The sequence below is a fragment of the Silene latifolia genome, chromosome 3 (genome assembly GCF_048544455.1).
Source record: "Silene latifolia isolate original U9 population chromosome 3, ASM4854445v1, whole genome shotgun sequence".
NCBI lineage: Eukaryota > Viridiplantae > Streptophyta > Magnoliopsida > Caryophyllales > Caryophyllaceae > Silene > Silene latifolia.
The window spans coordinates 48,671,252-48,694,293 of NC_133528.1; the positions used below are offsets into that span (position 1 = coordinate 48,671,252).

At 40.1% G+C, this 23,042-nt stretch overlaps 1 protein-coding gene across 1 annotated transcript; it reads left to right on the forward strand.

Moving 5' to 3' along the window:
* Window positions 1-15,780: 15,780 nt before the first annotated feature.
* Window positions 15,781-16,975, forward strand: LOC141649041 (uncharacterized). The gene is made up of 2 exons (XM_074457743.1): window positions 15,781-16,254; window positions 16,961-16,975. Exons 1-2 carry the CDS (start codon window positions 15,781-15,783, stop codon window positions 16,973-16,975), a joined length of 489 nt encoding a protein of 162 aa, XP_074313844.1.
* The last annotated feature ends 6,067 nt before the right edge of the window (window positions 16,976-23,042 follow it).

Sequence of the window (23,042 nt, forward strand, 5' to 3'; positions counted from 1 at the left end):
TTTTGATTTTTTGGCCGAGACATATTTAAAGCATTGGATTTTGTTTTTTATTTTATTTTATTTTGGCCAATTAGTTATTGTGAATCGGTTCACAATTTTATGATACCGAGTTATTTTAAAGCGGTTTAAAATTTTGACGGATAGAATTCATATTACAAGTTTAATATGGATTGAAATAAAATTAATGTGATTAAATTGCGGAATTGTCACTTAATTTAATTTAATTAGGTGGTTTGGATAAATTAATCAACATAATTAATGACTTGTGTAATGAATATTTAATTTATTTTAGTTGATGCTTTTAATTTTGTTGAATGAATCGAATGAATTATCTTTATTTACGTATTTATTTTTGCAATCGGTTGTATTTTGTAATACTTAATGTGGCCTTAGTCAATTATGTTTTCGTAATGAAGGAAACATAATTTTTACGTAATTATGAGATTTCGAATCTCCTTTATTTTAGTTTTGGGTTTTGAAATTAGAATGTAATTAATAGGTCAATTATGTAATTTTAATTATTGTAATTTCAAAGAAGACTAAAGATGAAGATTCAAGCTCACTCCCGCTACATGGATCAAGATGGAACATCAAGACAAGCATCTCGGGTCCAAGGATGGATTCCAAACTTGTATTTATTGTTCATTTCGATAGGATAGGCCACACTAGGACTTTTACTGTTTTTTTTACGTTTTTTATTTTATTGTTTTTCATTCACATGCTAGTAATTGCATCATATTCCGCCTAAAACCAAACCACCTACTACTAAAATGCATGAAAATTGACTCATATAGTTGTTTGTTAGTTTTCATGGACATGCAGATGTCACAGTCTATAAGCCATCACTTTAGTTTAAATCATTTTCGCATGCTAGATTATAGCTCACTTAAAATTAATTAAAAATAGTGATGGGATCTTCCTCTAAAAACGAAAATTGAGATTAGTCTTTATAAGGGCAAACATCTATGAGTCCCTTCTTCGTCGGTAGGCCTAATATGACCCCTTCTACGTTGGGTAAGTAGTTGTGTTGACTTAGTTTACCTCAACATCATAGTCCGAAAAGTTTCTCGTGATTATGATGGACTAAAGATAGAATTTTGAGTAAATTTATCGACCGGGAATTCTAACGGTAGAATTAGCTAACAAAGTTAGCTTATCAATTTCTGAGAGAATTGAGTCTTGGGGTCATTTATATAATTCTTGAGGGAGGTCAATTGTATAAAGTTTTTGAGTCTTCGCGTTATGACATTAGTTCATTAGACTTAAAATAAAAACGATGCATGCTTATTATTTTATTCTTCTTTCGCAGTGTAGAACACGCTAATTATCAATAATACTGTTACAACAAATGGCTGGAAATAACGCAATCCCAATGCCTAGTGCCACACTAGATCGTTCATCCTGGCTAAAAGTATTCATGGACCAAATGAATCAGTCCACGCGACTGAAGAATGATGGGTCCAACTTTGCGGACCGGGAGGCGGCACTACGGAATGCGCCATTCGACGGTAAGCTCGGGTATTTAACTGAGCCAATACCGGTCAACCCAGGCCCAAATGCAGGAGCCAACGAGTCACTCGCTTATAGTGATTTCGTTATGGAAGCGGGTGTGATAAAGAACGTACTCATCTTTGCAATGGAAACAAATTTGCAGAGACGCTTCATTGCCCAAGGTGCAAACAAGATTTTCACCACGCTCACTAATGAGTTCTCAAAGGCACCGAGAATCATCACATATGAGCATACCTGTCGCTTCTTTGATGCGAAACTCCAGAAGGGCCAACCGGTTAGCCCACACATTCTTCACATGATTGAGAATGTCGAGAAACTGGAGTCACTGAATTGTAGAATCAGTGAGAGCATTGTCATTGACCGAATGCTTCATTCTCTTCACGATGGTTTTGCCCTTTTCAGGGCGAACTACTACATGAATGACTTGAAAAAGAGTCCTCATGAGCTACACTCCCTTCTCGTACAGACCGAGAAAGATATGAAATTGAGTGGGAGCATGAAGCAGGATGTTCTCACGATTCACAACAAGAGTAAAGGTAAGGGCAAGGCTCATGGCGACCTAACTGTAGGTAAGCCAAAGTTTAAGAAGCCAGGAAACGGTAAGAGTGCGCCTGGTGAGACTAGTGGCTCACAGGGCAAGAAAAAGAGCAAGGGCGGTGACATAGAGTGCCACCATTGTCACAAGACTGGACATTGGAGGAGGAACTGTCCCGTCTACCGTGAGGACATCAAGGCATGCCGCGTCGTTCCTGTTGGTATGCCATCTTATATTCATATGATTGAGATTAACCATGCAAGTTTCGGAACTTGGGTACTAGATACTGGTTGTGGTTCTCATCTGTGTAATCATTTGCAGGGCCTAAAGAACATCATACCTCTCGAAAAAGGTGATGTGGACCTGCGAGTCGGGAATGGAGCACGAGTAGCTGCTGCCTCGAAGGGAACATATATAATCCAACTCCCTAGTGGTTTTGAGTTATCTTTAAATAACTGTTACTATGTACCCAATTTATCTAAGAGCATTATTTCTGTTTCCGTACTAGCTAAAGACGATTTTACATTTTCAATAAAGGATAATAGTTGTATTTTCTCTTTTAATGAAATGATTTATTGCAAAGCAGTTTCCATGAATGGAATTTATATCTTTGATCAAACCACAGAAGTATTACACATGAATAATAAGAAATTAAAGGTTGGTGACAAAGATCAAACCTATGTATGGCATTGTCGAATGGGACACATAAATGAGAAACGCGTAAAGAAACTCGTCGATAATGGGACTATTCCCTCTTTCGGATTTTCTGCATATGGCACGTGTGAATCATGTCTCATTGGCAAGATGACTCGAATTTCCTTCAAAGGTGTTGGAATGCGCGCTAGTGACCTATTAGTACTCATACATACGGACGTATGTGGACCTATGTCAATTACCGCTAGAGATGGCTATAGATATTTTATCACTTTCACGGACGATTTGAGTAGATACGGATATGTCTACTTAATGAAGCATAAAAGTGAGTCCTTTGAGAAATTCAAGGAATACCAGAATAGGGTACAGAACCAAGCGGGTAGAAAGATTAAAGCACTCCGTTCGGATCGTGGTGGCGAATATCTTTCAAATGAGTTTGATCAACACCGAAAGATCGTGGAATCGCTCTACGATTAACTCCACTGGAACACCTCAATTAAATGGTGTGTCCGAACGGAGAAATCGAACCTTACTTGATATGGTTCGATCCATGATGAGTCACACAAAGAGTGCCTCGAATCATTATGGGGTTATGCTCTTTTGTCAGCCGCTCTTATACTTAACCGAAGTCCGTCTAAAGCTGTCGACAAGACTCCATATGAAATGTGGAAGGGAACGATACCTAACTTGTCCTTTATTCGGGTTTGGGGCTGCTAGGCTTATGTCAAGTGGAGACACGAGGATAAGCTCGGCCCGCGATCGGTCAAGACATACTTTATAGGTTATCCAAAAGGAACATTTGGTCATTACTTCTATTCGCCAACCGAACATCGAGTTTTTGTTGCGGCTAGTGCGACGTTCTTAGAGAAAGAATTTCTCGAGAACAAGTCAAGTAATAGAACCTTCGAGCTGTCGGAGATTCCAGAACCAACAACTGAGGAATAGATGGAGGAAGCTGTACCTTCAACTGATGATACGGTTAATATTCTTGAGGAACCTAGGATGTCGGGTAGAGACTCTCATCCTCCGGACAGATACATTGGTATGGTCGAGGAGAATGATGTTTTACTTCTAGAAAGTAATGAACCCGCAACCTATAAAGGTGCTATGGCCTGTTTCGACTCAAAGCTATAGCTCGAAGCCATGCAATCCGAGATGGACTCCATGTATGAGAATAACGTATGGGATCTAGTTGATTTACCTAATAAGGTAAAACCTCTACAGTGCACATGGCTTTACAAAATAAAGCGTTCTGTAGACGCGCAACCAGATATCTATAAGACACGACTTGTGGCAAAAAGGTTTCACTCAAGTGCAAGGATTGCATTATGATGAGAGTTTTGCACCTTTAGTCATGCTACGTTCCATTCGGATAATCTTAGCGATTGCCGCATTTCATGATTATGAGATTTGGCAAATGGATGTGAAAACCGCCTTCTTAAACGGTTATTTGGAGGAAGAGTTGTACATGGTGTAACCCGAAGGTTTCATAGATCCTAAATATCCTAAGAAAGTATGCAAGCTTAAGCGTTCCATTTATGGACTTAAGCATGCTTCTCGGAGTTGGAATCATCGTTTCGACCAAGTGATAAAAGAGTATGGTTTCACTCGATCGGTCGAAGAACCATGCTTATATATCAAGTCGAGTGGGAGCAAGATTGTATTCTTGATATTGTATGTCGATGACATACTCTTGATTGGGAATGACATTCCTCTCCTTTCTTCGGTTAAAGAATGGTTGAAGAACCATTTCCAGATGAAAGATCTGGGTGAGGCACATCGTATTTTGGGAATCCGTATCTACCGAGATAGATCACGACGGACGTTATCACTTAGTCAGGAGTCTTATTTAGATAAGGTTCTTGAGAGGTTCAGCATGACCAACTCCAAGAAGGGGAACCTTCCTATGACGACTGGGATGCAGTTGAGCAAGTCTCAGTCACCCACGACGCCTGAAGGTATTGAGCGCATGAGTCGTGTTCCTTATGCTTCTGCAATAGGATCGATCATGTATGCCATGATATGCACACGTCCGCACGTGGCATATGCATTGAGTATGACGAGTCGGTACCAAAAGACTCCAGGTGAAACACACTTTGGATAGCAATCAAAAATATCCTCAAGTACCTACGGAGGACTAAGGATTGGGTATTGACTTATGGAGGCGATACTAAGCTAGCTATGCGCAACCGATTCTACGCAGATGCTAGCTTCCAAACGGATCGAGATGATTCAAAATCTCGGTCCGGGTTCGTCTTCACTCTTAATGGTGTGCGGTCGGGTGGAAGAGTTCCAAACAGAGTGTTGTAGCAGATTCTACTACTGAATCTGAGTACTATGCCGCTTCGGAGGCAGCAAAGGAAGCGATATGGATGCGTCAATTCTTACAAGGGCTTTCGGTAGTTCCTAGTTTGAATGACCCGATCACCATCTATTGTGACAATAGAGGTGCCATCTTCTAGGCTAAGGAGCCAAAGTCTAGCAACAAATCTAGACATGTACTTCGGAAGGCTCACCTGATCCGTGATTACGTGGAGCAAGAAAAGATAGTGATTGACAAGATTGCGACGGATGATAACATCGCGGATCCTCTCACCAAACCGTTGAATTATGATAAGCATGTAGGGCATGTTAATTCCATGGGAATCAAACATGTTCCTAAGTTGTAGTACTTAATTATGGATTTGATACATTATCTTTTTCATATATTATTTATAACTTCATCGTTTTATATATATAATATTTTGTTTTTCATGTGGATTGTACTGACAACATTGAACGCCACAAAGTGAACTAAATTACATTATATTTGTTTTGGTCCGTAATCGCCACTGTGAGCTAATAACTCCGGCTATTATATTGTGCAGTCGATTGATGGTGGGTTCAACGAGCCATAAGTTAAACGGTTGACTAATCGATCACAGATACGAGATTATGACGATACCTCGTAGGACAACTTTTTGTGACAACGTAATGGAGTTCTAAATGTTTTATAACATTCGGTGCCAGGTCGTGGATAGGACATCCATTGTGTACCTAGAGTCGATTCTTTTGACTATCAACTCTCTCTTGATATTAAGGCAGTCTTTGGGTGACTTTGGTTTCTTTCTCACGGTCTACCGTAACTGGGGCTAAGTAGATTTTTTTTTGGGTCATTTCATACTATGCTTACGTCTGCAGGATTCGAGTTGAGGAAAATATCCATCCCTTATCAGGTATAGTTATTTATCAGGGCCACTCGAGGAGTTGTAACTGAAATGCATGGCCATGCTCGAATGTTGATTCGTTTATCAGTTAAGTTATTCTCTAGTCGGGAAAACCACTCTTGATACTGATCGCTTGTAAAATACGACCTTTGTGAATTCGGATTTGCAAATTGTTTTACATTGAGTGGGAGAAATTTTAAAGGATATGGAAATCGGTTATCGCACATACACTTGTGAGGACAAGTGGGAGTTTGTTGGAGCTTGTGTCCTCCACAAATTAGTGAGATAACATTTGTAAATCTCTTACAGGTTCACAAGGGTATACTTCGTATATTTAATCAGTTGATTAACGTTTACCTAATAACGGTTGGCTTGCTAGAGAGTTTGACGTTATTATCATACAGATGGCGGTGATCAACTGGTCCCTAAAGGTCACACCTATAGGACGTGTTTGAGAAATGTGGTTATAGAAATATAATTACATTGATGCCCAAAATGACTAAAAAGTTAGTCAATGTGTTGATGAGATAATTATTTAATGAAAATTAAATAATATTAAGTTGAGACGAATTAACTGTCAATTCGTAAATTAAATATAATAAGTTATATTTAATTTAATATATATAAGGTTAGTTTGGACGAATTAATCTGTTAATTCGTAGTTAAATATAATCAGTTGTATTTAATATCAACAAGTTGAATGTGTCATAGTGGTAATAGTGAGGGTACACATATCAAGAGGTCATGGGTTCGATCCTCACTAGATGACAATTTAACACACTTTATATATTTTTGGAAAGACCAAAAATAAGGAAATTTTTATTCATTATTTCGGTCATTATTGGCCGAAAATTAGGAGAATAATATATTTCCTAATTGAATTGGTAATTCGGTCTATATAAGAGAAAAGGGGAGAATTATTTCTAACCTAATTCTTTTTCTGACCTTGCCTCCTCTTTCTCATCACAAAAAAAACACAAAGAAAATAAAATTTTACAGAAAATTTTAGATTGATTTCTAGCATAATCAAAGGGTATATCTCAGATCGTCTTGGGTGCAACTAATAGGCGAATATCAGTTTTGATATTGTTCTTAGGCCAATTTTGCTAGGACCTGAGGTTAATTCTAAATCCTTTTACTTTTGTTTATGTATTTTATTTTATGACCTTAGATCATCTTTATTAAATCGTTATAATCCTTCATGTTAAAGGGAAGTATTCAGATTATTTCCCACAGTAGATCCATGCTTAATCTAATATGTTGTCTTATGATTGCTTGCTTATTGTAATATCAACATATGCACATATTATGTTTGATGAAATGCTAAGCCTATGAATCCTTGCATTTTACCCATCTCTTATCTATTCGACAAGATTTGTAAGATATAAACCAACAAGAGTCTTGTCAGACCAAGCATAGAAGTGAATAGGAGGAAACTAAGTCGACTTGTAGGTCTTGTACAATCTAATCGATTCGGCTCCGGGACCCAACTCTTCCTATGAACCGTAAGACATAAACTAACTCGGTTCCTCTAAAATATTAATTGCTTGCAACTTTGTAAGCATGTTTGTATGATCAACACCATGAATCCCCTATGACCCCATGATATACTAGTACTCTTTAATACTTATTTACACCTTTATTTACTTTATTTCTTTCATTAGTTTAGAACACAACTACAAACCCAAATCAATTGTGAAACTAGCACAAATTAAGATAGATAGACTTAGAACCCAAAATACATCGGCCTGTGGATCGACCTTGACTTAACCACTAACTGAGTTGTTTGTTGAGAATATAAATGTGTTTGATTGGGAGACACGACGACACCTTCCATCACAGTCATTAGATTAACCTGAGCAAAGAGCTCGAAAAAGACAGCCATCTGGTGTGAAGTCCGAGGCAACACAATAGAGGAGGTGGCCCATGGTACAGTCCCCGAGTCGTTGCTAGCATCCATGGGAGTGGGGGTGACGACAACACGCGACATCTGGGACAGCTTCTAGCTTATCGTTAAACAAAGGGAATGAGACTTTGTTGGTGGATGGGGGTATGACCTCCGAGACAGTCTCCAACTTTTTTGTAGAACAAGGGAAATGGGACTTTGGCAAGGGAGTCAAGAGTGTTGGGACTTAAGACAGGCTCTGACTCAGACTCATCATCAGACTCGGACTCATCCTCACTTCCCCCAGCCTTGAATATGGGATCTTCTCCAGTAGTGAACTTGAGGATTCGTCCTTGGTTATCTGTCCACTTCACGGTCTTCCTCCACCCTTATATTGTCTTCTTTGGATCAGCATCATAGATCAAAGCAGTAGGGTCGAACTTGTTGTCTTCGAGAATGATGGATACGATCTTCTCTTGGTCGAGGTGTTTGATGTTATCTTCTTCAAAGAGGAGGCTCACAGCTTGTCCGTCGAGTCAAGGTGCCCATTGAGACTTGGTTAGGGTGACAACAGTTGTATTGTTAGGGATGAAGTAGCAGTCTTGGAAGACCTCTATGCCTAGGTGCTTGATCTTTAGGATATGATCGTAGATAGGTTAGGGAAAGCTGTTGTATGGCTCAGTTTATCCTTCCAGGACGAAGTATCCGTTCAAGGGTAGGTGGTAAGGGCGAAGGATATCTCTTTGCTTCTTGCGGTTTTTTACTAGCAGCTTCATTTCTTGGATATCCTGGTCGGTTGGTTCGTATCCTAGCCTGAAGGGAAAATCAGTAACCTTGAACTCTTTCATTGGGGGTAAAGATCTCTTTAAAGGATTAAGAGGCATGCCGGGGAAGTACCCTTGGCGCATCATCATGTTGTTGACCACCATGTTCGAGAATGGGTCTAAGTCGCACGGTGCTGCATCTTAGGTTAGAACATTCACAGCTTGAAAACCCCATATTTCAATGTCGATCTCCTCAGTTACTTAAGAGGCTATTCCTTTCTCAATGACAGCACGCATAGAGGATGTAGGAATGGTGATTGCTTTCTCGGCAAGGGACACTATGATTTTCTAGTAAAATCTCGAAGTGACGGCTCTTGTCACGTGGATCCATGGACGCCCTAAGAGCATGTTGAAACAGGCTCAATGTCTATGACCTGAAGTTGATTTTCCTTTCAAGGGGTCCGATAGTGACGGTTAAGGTAGCTAAACCCGCAACTTTGCACCGAGTGTCGTCGTAGACGCGAACTCCTTGACTAGTGGGTACTAGGTCAGCTTCTTTCATTCCCAATTCCCCAATAAGACACTCGTACACCCTTTGGACCTCTTAAAAACACTTTCTTTTGATGATAATCAATAAAGGCTTTATTTTTACTCAACCAGTCCATCACTAAGATAATCTCAAAATCACCCAAAGGAAATTCAATTAAGGTCAAAGGAAATAAAACCTCCCCAATTAAAATAGTTATATCCTCATATACTTTCCCATAGCTCACTGACTCCCCCGAAGGTATCACTACTTCATCTTTTATCACATTATCATTATTCAATCCTAAGTTACGGGCATGCTTACATGAAATAAATGAATGGGTAGCGGCCGAGTCAAACAAAACATAAGTAGGTTTAGAGTTGACAAGAAAAGTACCCGAAACTACGTGAGCATCTCCGTCAGCAGCTTCCCATCATAAACAACTTCCCACTGGAATTGACTCCTCCCTGCACTGTGCTGGCCGACGTCGCCTCTATCTTCACGACACTTTTGTGATTTCCCCCGTTATTCTGCCTCTAGGAAGATCCGTTCCCATAGCTGTAATACTACGGTTTTATGGTCTTAGCTTACTCGGTCAAGTAGTGCATACTCGGCCGAGTAAACTGTCGAGTGTTTTTAAACAGGCTACTGGTTTGGGAACAATCGGCCGAGTTGTGAGATACTTGGCTGAGTAGCCACCGAGTACCCGGTCTGACGAGATTAATTTTCGCGGTTTGATTAAGGTGATTAGAGATTATATATTTCGTATTATCAGTTACTAAATCACTTTACAAAAAACCTAAACTACGTTTACCACTTCTCTAATCACCCTAATAACTCCCAAGGCAAGTGTGATCGATCGTGAGTCGACATCTTGTCTTTCCGTACTGGTTTTGTTGAAAAGTCTCTAGTGCGTTGTTAATTAGTTTTTCGTTATCTTTTAGGGTTTGTCCTAATTGATTAGGATGGGGTAATGGTTTTTTAGTATGGTTTGTGTTATAGTATTGTTGTTTATTCTTGCTAGGTGACGAATTCATAGAATTACAATTCTAGCATCATTGTTGTTGTTGATTTCAGATTTGCGAATAAGATAGGGTTTTCCTACTCAGTTGATTGTGTAATTGATTTGAGATTCATTGTGATTGTGATTGATTGTATAACAAGTTTTCATTGGATCGAGATTGGTTGAGTTGATATTGTGTTTGGTATTGTTTTTATGGGGCCATGTTCGGGAGATGGTTCTAACCCATGTTTCCCTCTTGTGGCTCCCGTCACAAGGGGGATGTGCACATTAATGATCTAGGTGTGCTCGTTGCGATGAGCGGGGCTTAGGTGGGAACGGCTGCAGTCCCCCACTGGTGGAGAGGGTTACCTATTGCGATGTGTAACCTGGCAGGACTACACACTTCGGTGTGTAGTCAGTTACTGGTTACTATTGGAGTTTGGAGAATGGTATTCCAATTGGATTGGTTTGTATGAGTTATGTTTGTGAGTTCTTATCTTGGTTATGCAGTTGACTGACCCCGTTATTGTTTTCAAAACTGTGGTGATCCATTCGGGGATGGTGAGCATTTAATTGAGGAGGTATGATTGTGGATAGCTTGCGGGTTTGGATGGGGTCAATTCATCCCCGATCGCTTAGCTAGCTTCCGCTGATATTTATACATTTGTTCCTTTTTGGTTGCTTTGGTTGCAAATAGTTTTTGCTAAACTTTGAGTTGTACTTTGATAAACAGTTTGTTATCTTTTAATAAACGTTCTTAGATGATCTATTTGATACACTTTATCTCAGGCAACCGAGATGGTAGCACCTTGATATGCTAGGGTTGTCTTGGTAAGGCACCTTGGTATATGGGGGTGTTACAAAGTTGTATCAAAGCGAGGATTTTTGAACCTAAAACAAATGAACAAAATGAACATAGGGTGTTTAACTAAAATAAACCTGGGTAGGAGTTGTTTGGAGCTAACGCAAAGTCTTGGGAGACATTTTAAGGCCGCAATTTGGCCCTTACAACTTTGAGCCGGTCACTACGGGGTGTCAAGAGAGTCGTTGCATGTGTTGTGTACGTTTACTATAATAGTGTTCGCTGGAATGGATGTTTATGTGAATTGGATGAACATGGAGAAGTAGATGAATTGATGTGTTAGTGATGGTATGAGGCATTTTTGAGTGTTATTACTTGGCTTTGTAACTGTTTAGTAACATGTATAGGGAATGGGGATACTTATATAAATGTTGTTAAGTTAAAGGTGGCATGATTCGGCTGAGCTGGGCAGGTACTCGACCGAGTAAAGGGTACTCTGCCGATTAACTTGTCACTCGACCGAGTGTAAGGGGGATTTGTTTTTGGCAGTAGCTACTGAAATATGACCCATCGGCCAAGTAGGGGAGTCACTCAACCGAGTGGGGCGTACTGGACCGAGTACGTAAGGTACTCGACCGAGTATGCTTTATTTGTATTTTTGATCAGCTACTGGAGTCAGAGTACTCTTCCGAGTAGTCAGCATACTCGACCGAGTACCTCTTTGGCGGATGTGATTTATTTTGAGCCGTAGGCAACGTGCTTACGTTTGTCTTGGTTATATCAACTCAAAATGCCGCCAAAGAAATAAGCCGCATATCTCCAGGCCTCGGAGATGAGCCTCGAGGAGGTTGCTAGAATGATTGAGCGACAATAAGTGCTCATGGAGGCACTCAAAAATGTAGGGAAAGGGGAAGGGAAACCGATGGATGCATCCCATCTGAGCACCACCATTTTTCGCTTAAACCCTACTACTTATGAGGGCACCGGTGAGCTTAAGCTGCTTGATAACTGGCACCAAGAGATAGAGAGTGTGTTGGAGGTTGTTCAGTGTTCGACAGAGATGATGGTAGACCAGGTTGTGTTCTACCTAAGGGATAAGGTTGGGGTTTGGTGGCACAATGAAAGGGAAAGAGCTCGGGCATACTATAGGAATATGGGCCAACCGACAATCCCATAGGCAGGGCTCAAGAGGGCGATGAGGGAACCCTTTCTTCCAGATCACATCCGTGCAAAGTTGAGAGCTGAGTTTTATTCCTTTTCTATGGCCGATAAGATGACTGGAACTCATTACTATCACAAGTTTTTTGAGCTATCACGCTATGCGGAGGACATGCACCTGAGTCAATGGAGTCTGACACTTCGTTTCGAGAGAGGGTTAGTACTGAAGATCATGGAAAAGCTACCGATCGGGGTAATCTCTGATCTGAAAGGTGTCTATGCGAGATCGGGGCACGCTGAGAGGTTAGTTGACCTCGACAATGAGGCTAAGGAAAAGGGAGCTGAGAAGGGGAAGGCTGAGAGTGAGGGTGGCAACCAGTTAAGCCACAAGAGGGGTAACTACAACCTAGCTATAACGTTTTCAGGAGGGTCTAGCTATGGCGGGGGATCTCGTGCATGGGGAAGAGGCGGCCAGAGTACTAGTGAGAACTCCACTCTGGAATGTTTCAGCTGTGGTGGGACAGGTCACAAACGGTATGAGTGTACGATCGTTGTAAGGGGAGGAGGAGGCTTTCTGAGACCATATCAAGGGAATTACTCGTAAAATCTGAGCCAGAGTTTGACAAGGAATAGGCCAGTTGGGTCATGGAACAACCAAGGAGGCTAAGTAAACAACAACATCGGCTACAACCGCAAAATGGTGGGTCTTATCAGCGTCCGAACAATAGTGTGACTCAGAATTTGGCAGCTAAGCCTACTATAGCGACTACGGTCCAGGGTGTAGGTCAGAAAAACAGCGGTAAACTCTTCATGATGGGTAAGCAAGAGGCTGAGTAGGATGCACATGTGGTCACTGGTACTTTCCTTGTTAATAATAAGCCGACGTTTGTTTTGTTTGATTCAGGGACAACCCATTCGTTTGTGACTAGGGGTCATGCCTTATCTATGGGTTTGGGGGAGTATGAGTAGGTAAAATATAACGTGTTTATACCATCTAGAGAGTCAGTGTCTTGTAACAAGTTGTATAAAGGGGTGTCTATTATGGTTAGGCAAGTGGACTTGCTAGTCAATTTGCTGGAGTTTCCTATGGATGGGTTTGAGGTCATAGACGGGATGAATTGGATGTGTAAGTATGAGGCCAAGATAGACTGTCATCAAAATAAAGTGTTTTTAAAGGGGCCTAAGGGAGCGAAGGTGTCATATAGGGGGTTTGTTGTAAAGCCCAAGATGAAGTTGATTGCAGTGATGACCTTAAAGTCAAGTTTGAGGAACAAGTGTCCTTTGATCCTTTGCCATGTGAGGGATACTTGAGTAGAGGAGCCATCATCAGTAGAGATACCAGTGGTTAGAGGGTTCGTTGATGTCTTTCCTAAGGAGATACCAGGGTTACCTACTAAGAGGGACATTGAATTCAGTGTTGAACGTAAACCGTGGACGGGACCTATATCTAAGGCTCCGTACCGTATGGGACCAAAGGAATGGGAGGAATTGAGAAACAACTGAACGAGTTGTTAGATAAAGGATACATTCGACCTAGTGTATCGTCTTAGGGTGCACCAGTTCTATTTATAAAGAAGAAAGACGGTACTACGAGATTGTGCATCGATTATAGAGAGCTTAACCATGTTACCGTGAAGAACAGGTATCTTGCCGAGGATTGATGATCTTTTTTACCAGTTGAGTGGAGCTGGGGTGTTCTCTAAGATTGATTTGAGATCGGGTTATCACTAGCTAAGGATTAGAGATGAGGATAATCCTAAGACAGCTTTCCGATCGCGGTATGGTCACTATGAGTATGTGGTTATGCCTTCCGGGTTGACTAATGCACGGGCAAGATTCATGGATCTCATGAACAAAATATTCAGTCCGTTTATGGATAGGTATGAGGTGATTTTCATTGTTGACATCTTAGTCTATTCTAAGACTAAGGAAGAACACAAGGAGTATCTGAGGTTGGTACTACAAACCTTGCGAGATAATCAGTTATATGCAAAGTTATCCAAGTGTGAGTTCTAGTTAGAAAGAGTAGCTTTTGTGGGTCATGTGATTTCAAAAGTTGGTGTCTCAGTGGATCCTAGTAAGATCGAGGCAGTGTCAAACTGGGAAGCACCGAAGAATGTTGATGAGATCTGGAGTTTCTTGGGTTTAGATGGCGACTAAAGGAGGTTCGTGAAGGATTTCTCTAAGATCGCTAGACGTATGACAACTTCGATGAGGAAAGAGACCAGATTTTGTTGGGATGAGAGTTGTGAGTTGGCGTTCCGAGCATTAAAGGAGCGTTTGACTACAGCTCCCATTCTAGCCTTACCTGAGGGAAGTGAGAACTTTTAGATTTATACCGATGCTTCGAAGAATGGGTTGGGTTATGTTTTGATGCAGAATGGGAAGGTCATTGCCTACGCTTCGAGGCAGTTGAAGCAAAATGAGGAAAACTATCTTACTCATGACTTGGAGCTGGGTGCGGTGGTATTTGCTCTAAAGATTTGGAGGCACTATCAGTACGGGGCAAGCTTTAAGGTGTTTTCAGATCATAAGAGTATGACGTACATCTACACTCAAAAAGAGTTGAACATGCGTTAGAGATAGTGTATGGAGCTGGTTGGGGAGTATGATATGGAGATCGTCTATCATAAGAGGAAGGCTAATGTGGTTGTAGATGCTTTAAGTAGAAAGAGTGTGCATTCATTATGCACTATCGTGTCATTGATGAAACTGGGGGATGAGATGACTAAGATGGGGATTCATATGAATCGCAAGGGAGATGCCATCGATGATTTGACTATCGAGCCTGAACTTTATGATGACATAAAAAGGAAATAGGAACATGATCCCAAGATTTAGGAGTGGAAGACAAGGGTAGGAGATGGTAGAGTTTCGAGATTTTCTATCCATACAGATGGGAGTGTACGCTTCGATGGGAGGTGGTGTGTACCCAGTGACGTTGACTTGAAGAAGTTGATCATGACGGAGGCTCATTGCACTCCTTATTCGGTACATCCGGTTGGTGACAAGCTCTATAAGGGCTTGAAGAAGATGTTTTGGTGGCCCGGTATGAAGAAAGATGTCGTAGAGTTCGTGGCTAGGTGTTTTACTTGCCAGAGGGTAAAGGGAGAGCAACGGAGACCACAAGGTAAAATTGAGTCACTTGAGATACCAAAATAGAAATGGGAATCAATTTTTATGGATTTCATCGTGGAGTTACCAAGGACTCAGCAGGGTAACAATATGATTTTGGTTATCGTCGACCGTTTGACAAAGTCAGCTCCTTTTGTTCCAATAAAAGATATTTGGAGTAAAATTCAGTTGGCTCTGGGATACAGAAAGCATGTGGTACGGTTACACGGAGTACCAAAGGATATAGTGTCAGATAGAGATGCGAGGTTTATATCACGGTTTTGGCAAGAACTACGGGAATTGATGGGGACTACCTTGAAGATGAGTAGGGCATTTCATCCTGCGACAAATGGTCAAACTGAGAGAACTATTAAGACTTTGGAAGATATGTTGCGAGCTTGTGTGATAGAATTTGGTGGGAGTTGGGAGGATAGACTGGATCTGACAGATTTTTCATACAACAACAGCTATCACACTAGCATTGGGATGGCACCTTTTGAGGCCTTGTACGAGAGGAAGTGTAGGAGTCCGGTGCGTTGGGATGATAGCGTTGAAGCTGTGGTTTTGGGACCATAGATGGTGCAAGATATGGTTGAGCAAGTGCACTTGATTCGATAAAAGATGAAAGCAGCCCAAGATCGGCAAAAGAGTTATGCGGACTTGAATCGAAGAGACATTGAGTTTGCTGTGGGTGACATGGTTATCTTGAAAGTGTCACGTATGCGTGGTTTTATGAGGTTTGGCAAGAGAGGGAAGTTTAGTCAGAAATTCATAGGTCTTTTGGCTCGGGTAGGTGAAGTAGCTTATCGGCTAGCTTTACCACCACCTCTTGATCGGTTGCCCAACGTGTTCCATATGTCACATCTTTGGTATGTAAGTGATCCATCACATGTGCTCAAAGTTGAGAATATCGAGTTGGATAAAGCTCTAACTTATGCGGAGGTACCAATAGAGATATTGGATCATAAGGTACGCAATATAAGGAATGGTGAAACCGTCTTGCTTAAAGTGCTATGGTCTAATTACAATGTGGAGGAAGCTACTTTGGAGCCGGAGGAGGCTATGAGGGAACACTACCCATACCTCTATGAGCAGGTATGTTTGGTTACGGGGTCGTAACCGTTTTTTAAGGGGGGTAGGAGATGGTCGCATGTGTGTTTTGGGGTAGTTTTGAGGTTAGTATGGTTGTGTTTCGGTTTGTGTGAACAATAGTTGGTTATAGTTCGGTTTTGTTAGTGTCTTTTGAGTTAAGTAGTTTGGTTTTGCACGTTGTTTTGGGTATGGTATGATCTTCGGGGACGAAGTTCGTTTTAAGGAGGGAAGGGTGTAATACTATGGTTTTCTTGTCTTAGCTTACTCGGTCGAGTAGTCCATACTCGGTCGAGTAGGCTGTCAAGTGTTTTTAAACAAGCTACTGGTTTGGGAACACTCGGTCGAGTTGTGAGATACTCGGCCGAGTAGGTCGTACTCGGCCGAGTACCCGATCTGACGGGATTAGTTTCCGCGGTTTGATTAAGGTGAATAGAGAATATATATTTCGTATTATCAGTTACTAAATCATTTTACGAAAAACCTAAACAACGTTTACCACTTCTCTAATTACCCTAATCACTCCCAAGGCAAGTGTGATCGATCGTGAGTCTACATCTTGTCTTTCCGTACCGATTTCGTTGGTAAGTCTTTAGTGCTTATTAGTTAATCAGTTTGTGGTTGTCTTTAGGGTTTGTTCTAATTTATTAGGATGAGGGTAAAACATGATTAGTATGGTTTGTGATATAGTATTGTTGTTTATTCTTGCTAGGTGAAGAGTTCGTAGAAGAACAATTCTAGCATCATTGTTGTTGTTGATTTCGGATTTGCGAATAAGGTAGGATTTCCCTACTCAGTTGATTGTCTAATTGATTTGAGATTCATTGTGATTGTGATTGATTGTATAACATGTTTTCATTGGATCGAGATTGGTTGAGTTAATATTGTGTTTGGTATTGTTGTAATGGGACCATGTTCGGGAGATGGTTCCAAGTTCGTCTCTTGTGGCTGCCGTCACAAGGGGGATGTGCACATTAATCATCTGGGTGCGCTCGTTGCGATGAGCGGGGCTTAGGTGGGAAAGGCCGATGTCCCCCACTAGCGATGAGGGTTACCTGTTGCGATGGGTAACCTATCAAGGGTACACACTTCGGTGTGTAGTCAGTTACTGGTTACTAATGGAGTTTCGAGAATGGTTCTGGAATTGGATTGGTTTGTATTAGGTGTGTTTGTGAATTCTTATCTTAGTTATGCAGTTGACTGACCCCATTATTCTTTTCAAATTTGTGGTGATCCATTCAGGGATGGTGAGCAGTTGATTGAGCATGTATGGCTGTGGATAGCTTGCGGGTTTGGATGTGGTCGATGTATCACCGATCGCTTAGCTAGCTTCCGCTGACATTTATTTATTAGTTCCTGTTTGGTTGCTTTGGTTGTAAATAGTTTTGGCTAAACTTTGAGTTGTACTTTGATAAACTGTTGTTATCTTTTAATAAACATTCTTGGATGGTCTATTTGAGATACTTTACATCGGGCTACGAGACGGTAGCACCTTGATATGCTAGGGTGGTCTTGGTATGGCAACTTGGTGTATGGGGGTGTTACAATAGCTTTGATTATTATTGAAGCGGTTTTGGTTGTTATAGTTGTTGTTGTAGCTCCTTTAATTATTCCACGGTCCTGCGTAACTGTTACTTCCATAACTAGGTGCTGAAGTGCGGAATCCTCTCTGATTACAATTCCCATAACTACCATTACCATTGCTGCTTCTCGCTGTAGATCTGCACTCAGTTGATTTATGACCATACTTGCCACACCCAAAACAATTTACCTTAGGTCTTCCGTCGAAGCCCTATCCGCCATTCCCAGCACGAGTGAAATTGCCTACATGGCCTGATCCTCCAGTTGTATAAGCCTTGAACTGGTTATAATTTTGTTACTTACTCCCTCCAGCTCCTTCACTCCCCTCTGTTTCTTATGGTCCTTCTTCATATTGGCTATTCTCTCTGCATGACCAGCTCTTTGATATACATTATTCATAGTGGTTAGCTCTCCGGCTAAAAGCCTCTTCAGAATTTCCATAATCAACCCCTTCTCAAATCTAACTGCTAAAATCTCTTTACTTAACTTCAAATCTGACACATACTCTACTAACTCCATAAATCTATTTGTAGATACCTCATTTCTACACCTCCCACCAACCACCCAGTGATGATTGGGCCTCATGTTTGATACACGGAACGATTTATGACAGTCTATAAGTTCATCGTCAAGTGATAGCTCAAACACTCGAGTCAACCCTTGGGTCGTCATCTACGCACCGATACGGTCGTTTTGACAGTAATTAGAGTTCATTTGGAGCCCGGGTCAAAAATCGCTTCATTTTCTAAAAACCGTTTAAATGCCGAATCGGAATATTTCAGAATGTTCTGGAATTCTCTAAATATTTATTCCTAATTAAAATTAAAATTTTAAGTAAATATCTACCGTAATATTGTGTTTCATGGAATAAGGAAGTGTAAATCTACCGAAATTCTATAATAAAACGCGGAAATCTTTCTTGTTGAGGAGGAAACCGCTGGAGAAAAGACGCAGCAAATGTTGCGCCTCTTCTAAAAGACGCAGTAGTTGCTGCGCCTCTTCTCCAGTCCTCTTTTCGCATTTTCAGGAATATTTTTGAGATTTGTTTCTAAATCAGTGTCATTCCAAACTCTTCCATATGTTTAGTATAAATAGTGGCCTTTGGCCTCCATATTTGGCACGCGAGTGTTCCACCCTTTCTCTCTATCTTTGTATTCTAGACTACGCTATTGCCTTTTGACGCCTACGTGCTTGATCAATCGACCACGTAAGCTCAGATCATTCTGAGTCCCAGTCACATTTCATAGACCGACCAACTTGACCAACTCCACCTTTAATCAACCTAATTAATCTACTAAATACTCTAACGAGGGCACTTTCCACGCATATTCGAGTCGAGAAATCACTAAACGACAACTTTAGTCAATATCGTTTCGTCAAACATGTAAGTCTGAGGGTGAAAATCCCATTTTATTATTGTACTTTTATTTTGTATCAGTTAATGTAAATCTATATCAAGAGCACGTTCGAAAACCGATTTAAAATCCACCTTTTAAAGCCGTTTTTTTTAAACAGCAGAGGTCAGACGTCGAGAAGAAACGCGGCAGCAGCTGCGCCTTCAGGAAAGATCGTAGCCTTGATGTGCCTCTTTCAGAGGCTGCCTGCTGCTCCTGCTCTTCTTCTTCTTCCTCGACTTCCTGCAAATTTCCTCCTTTTCTTATTCTTCCATTTACCTTCGTTCTCTTTGTTATTTCAGTATTTAAATCATATTTTAACAACTCCCTTTTAATTACAATGCTTAATTCGTCCTTAATCCCGAGTAATTCAATACTAGCGGGTTTTCGCTGTTTTAGTTCAAATCGATTCTTCGGGGTTTCGACTTGTTCATGTCGAGGTTCTGGAGTCCCAATTTGATACATAAGTTTTTTTCCGAATCTTAATTGTCCGGTTTCGTCTTAGTCTAACCTCAAGTTTTGCCTTTTTATATTTCCGACACGAGTTCATCGTATAATCATAATCATGTAAACCGTTGTCATTTCTCGTTTTAATTCGTTTGCTGACTTGCCCAGGTACATATGATCGGTTAAAAGACTTCAATTCGAGTCTAGTATCGATAATCCATCTTAAATCTACCAACGAACAATAACAATGTTGTGATTCTGACTTCACAGCCAGAACCTAGCTCGAGAACAGACGCATAAAGTGTTGCGCATCTTCCAGAGGACGCGGCAGATGTTGCGCCTGTTCTGGGTTGGTTTCTGCCTCTGAACTCTTTCTCGCTTTGATGTAACTCCTAATTACGGTTTAAATCAACTATTATTCATATTATCACCTCTAATCTGACATATTTTCATATTTTAATTCTAATTTTATTTTCTTTTTATTTTCTTCTTCGAAATCCCGTCTTTGAGCGTGCTTTTGACGTAGATCAAATAAGCTTTTAATTTTTGTAATTTTAATTATGGTAATTCATTTATCATAAATATTATTATGTATGATTTAATTGCATGGCATTCACATGTATTGAATCTAACATTTACTTCGACCAATTGTTTGCTAAAACACGTGTTAACCGACATAGTCTAATTTCACCTGCTAGGATTAATCCATGTTTGTTGCATTGCGTGCATTACATCAACGACATATCAAATATGAATGATTTCCCTAATCATTAGTAGAGGCCGCTATCGAGGCGGGCGGGATAAGTGTTCAAATTAAAGAACTTCCTGATACGTACCCTCACCCCTTACTCCAGTTATCTCTAGACATCCGTGTTCATTGGCATCTCGAGAGTCATTCTAGAAATAGAATGCTAAGGCTAACGAGTTCTTAGTGTTCATGTCATTACTTTGTGTCTTGACATGGCACGAGGTATTCGAACGGTTTCCAATTTTCCACAATAAATTGGTGGCGACTCCAGAAATGCAGGCTTATTCAACCTTTCACCAGTTTTAATGCCTCACAAATCAGTAACGGCCCATGACGTGCTTTGGCAAACCAAGGTTCCGTGGGAGAACTGCCGCCGCCTCAAAACCACAACGCGCGGGTGGCCTTGTCCACACTATTATAGTAGTCTTCCACGGTCATTCCCTCCGTCATCCTAAACTGATCGAACTTAGATCTCATCTTACTCCGGATATGCTCTGGTACGAATGTATCCCTAAGTATACCCTTGAAATTAGTCCAGGGAACATATGGCTAATCACTTAATTTAAAAGCTTCCCGGATACTCTCCTAATTCATGGTCCACTATAGTCATGCCTTTCCTTTTAGGTAGAAAGCAGCTTGATCCACCTGTAGCTCCTCGGGGTAGTTTAATAATTCAAAGATGTTATCAAACTCTCTGCACCAAACTCCCAGTAATGAGGGTTCGCTTAACCCATCATACATTGTAGGTCGGTGTAGTGCAATTGTTGTGCTCATATATGCAGCATCCACCACAATCTCCTTACCCTTGTTCACATTCTTTAGGGCAGCTGACAAGTTAGCGTTCATCTCTAGCAATCTCTCGATCTCCTCTTATGACATGGTTGTTGAAATAGATTTTTTTGGAGGCATCTTGGTTCTAATAAAAATAAAGAACAAAACCAAAGCTAAAACATATTCAAAATTTTGGATAATAGTGTTTAAAAGATCATTCCTGTATACAAAGAACTTTGTAATTGGTCGAACGACATTAAGTCGGCCAATTCACACCTAGGTCAGCGCTATCACGCCACTTATTTCTCAAATATTTCCTCTATTATATATTAAGTCACGCATCACTTGTAATTTGAAATAAAATTATAGTATACTTGTAATCATAAAATTATATATCGGCTTAGAGCAATACATTCCTCACATCACTAGACATGTTTTTCTACTCACACAGTTCACATATTATTCACATAAATTCACAAGATGCTCAATATTATTCATGTGATTCATGCCTCAAATAATGAAATTTTAAGAATAAAATAACATTCGTAAGTTAAATCGTGCCACAGTTTAAACTCGTATACAAGTCAATCCTTCCTCATGTTGGAATATGTGTCCTCCGACAATAATGCGATCACAACTGTTGATCATAATGATCACATGTTTAAATCTCATTTTAAAAGAATACGATTGGGAAGTATTTTTACTGTCAACTGGTCAACATATATCGGTAATGATTGGCTTACTAGAGTTTGACATTATTGTCGTGCGACGGTGGTGATCCGTTGATCCCTTAGGTCATACCTAAAAGATATTACTCTTAATTGATCATTTAATTAATCGTATAACGTTACGAGTTAATTAAATTACTTGAAAATTGACGGACGATTTTGGAAGTAAAATTTGCGTATCTCATTATAATCTGATTAAATAAGATACGGTCCGAGTAATCGAATTGTTTCATTACTCGGATGAAGTTATTGTTTATAGAAACAATTGAAATTAAATGAATCATTATAAATACAAATTGTTGTGATTTATAATTGGTAAAATGTTTTGGTATAAGTAATTATGAATTACTAAGTCGATTTTGTATATGACGTATTTTTATTAATACGTTGATTTTTAATATGTTAAAAAAAATACATAACAAATTTATGCCACATATGACATGTGACATAAGACAAATTGACATTTTGACAAAGATAATATGGAGTCCATATTATCTATGTGTACCGAAAATAAGAGGCTCATTAGGCTAATATTGTGTTGGATATATTAGTGGAAAACATGATGATTACAAAATAGCTAGCCATGCAAAACCTATTGTTCTTGTGAAGGCAACCATGAGCATGCATTGGCTCTTTTTGTTCCTCCTCTCCCACCCGGTTTTGGGAAGAAAACCCTTGTGGTTTTTCTTCTTATTTTTGCCCAATATTCACTAAGAGAAAAACTTGTGATTATTATTCATTCATCCCATCTAAAACAAGAGTTTTAGAAAGAGAAAATTTCCTCCATTATTCCTCTCTCTTAACCGGTTTTGGTAGAGATACCAAATAATTTTTGGGTCAATTTTTCTTACAAAATTAATATTATCTAGTATACATTATATTAATTTTATTAAGAGTGTGTCTTGGGTATTAATCCTTGGGAGAGATCCTATACTTGGGTCTTTGTTCATCCATAAAGGAAAGCACAAGAACAAGAGAGAAGGAGATCTCTCTTGTGCCCTAGAAACCGAAATTCGAGTGTAAGGATGAATGTTTCTTCTATATTTTGTTTATAAGTTTGCATGCATAAGATCATTTATTAATTTTATGACAAATTAACCTAAAACATATATGAATATGTTAGTA

Coding starts and splice junctions, on each gene's coding strand:
- LOC141649041 (XM_074457743.1), top strand. CDS start 15,781: ATGAAAGCAGCCCAAGATCGGCAAAAGAGTTATGCGGACTTGAATCGA.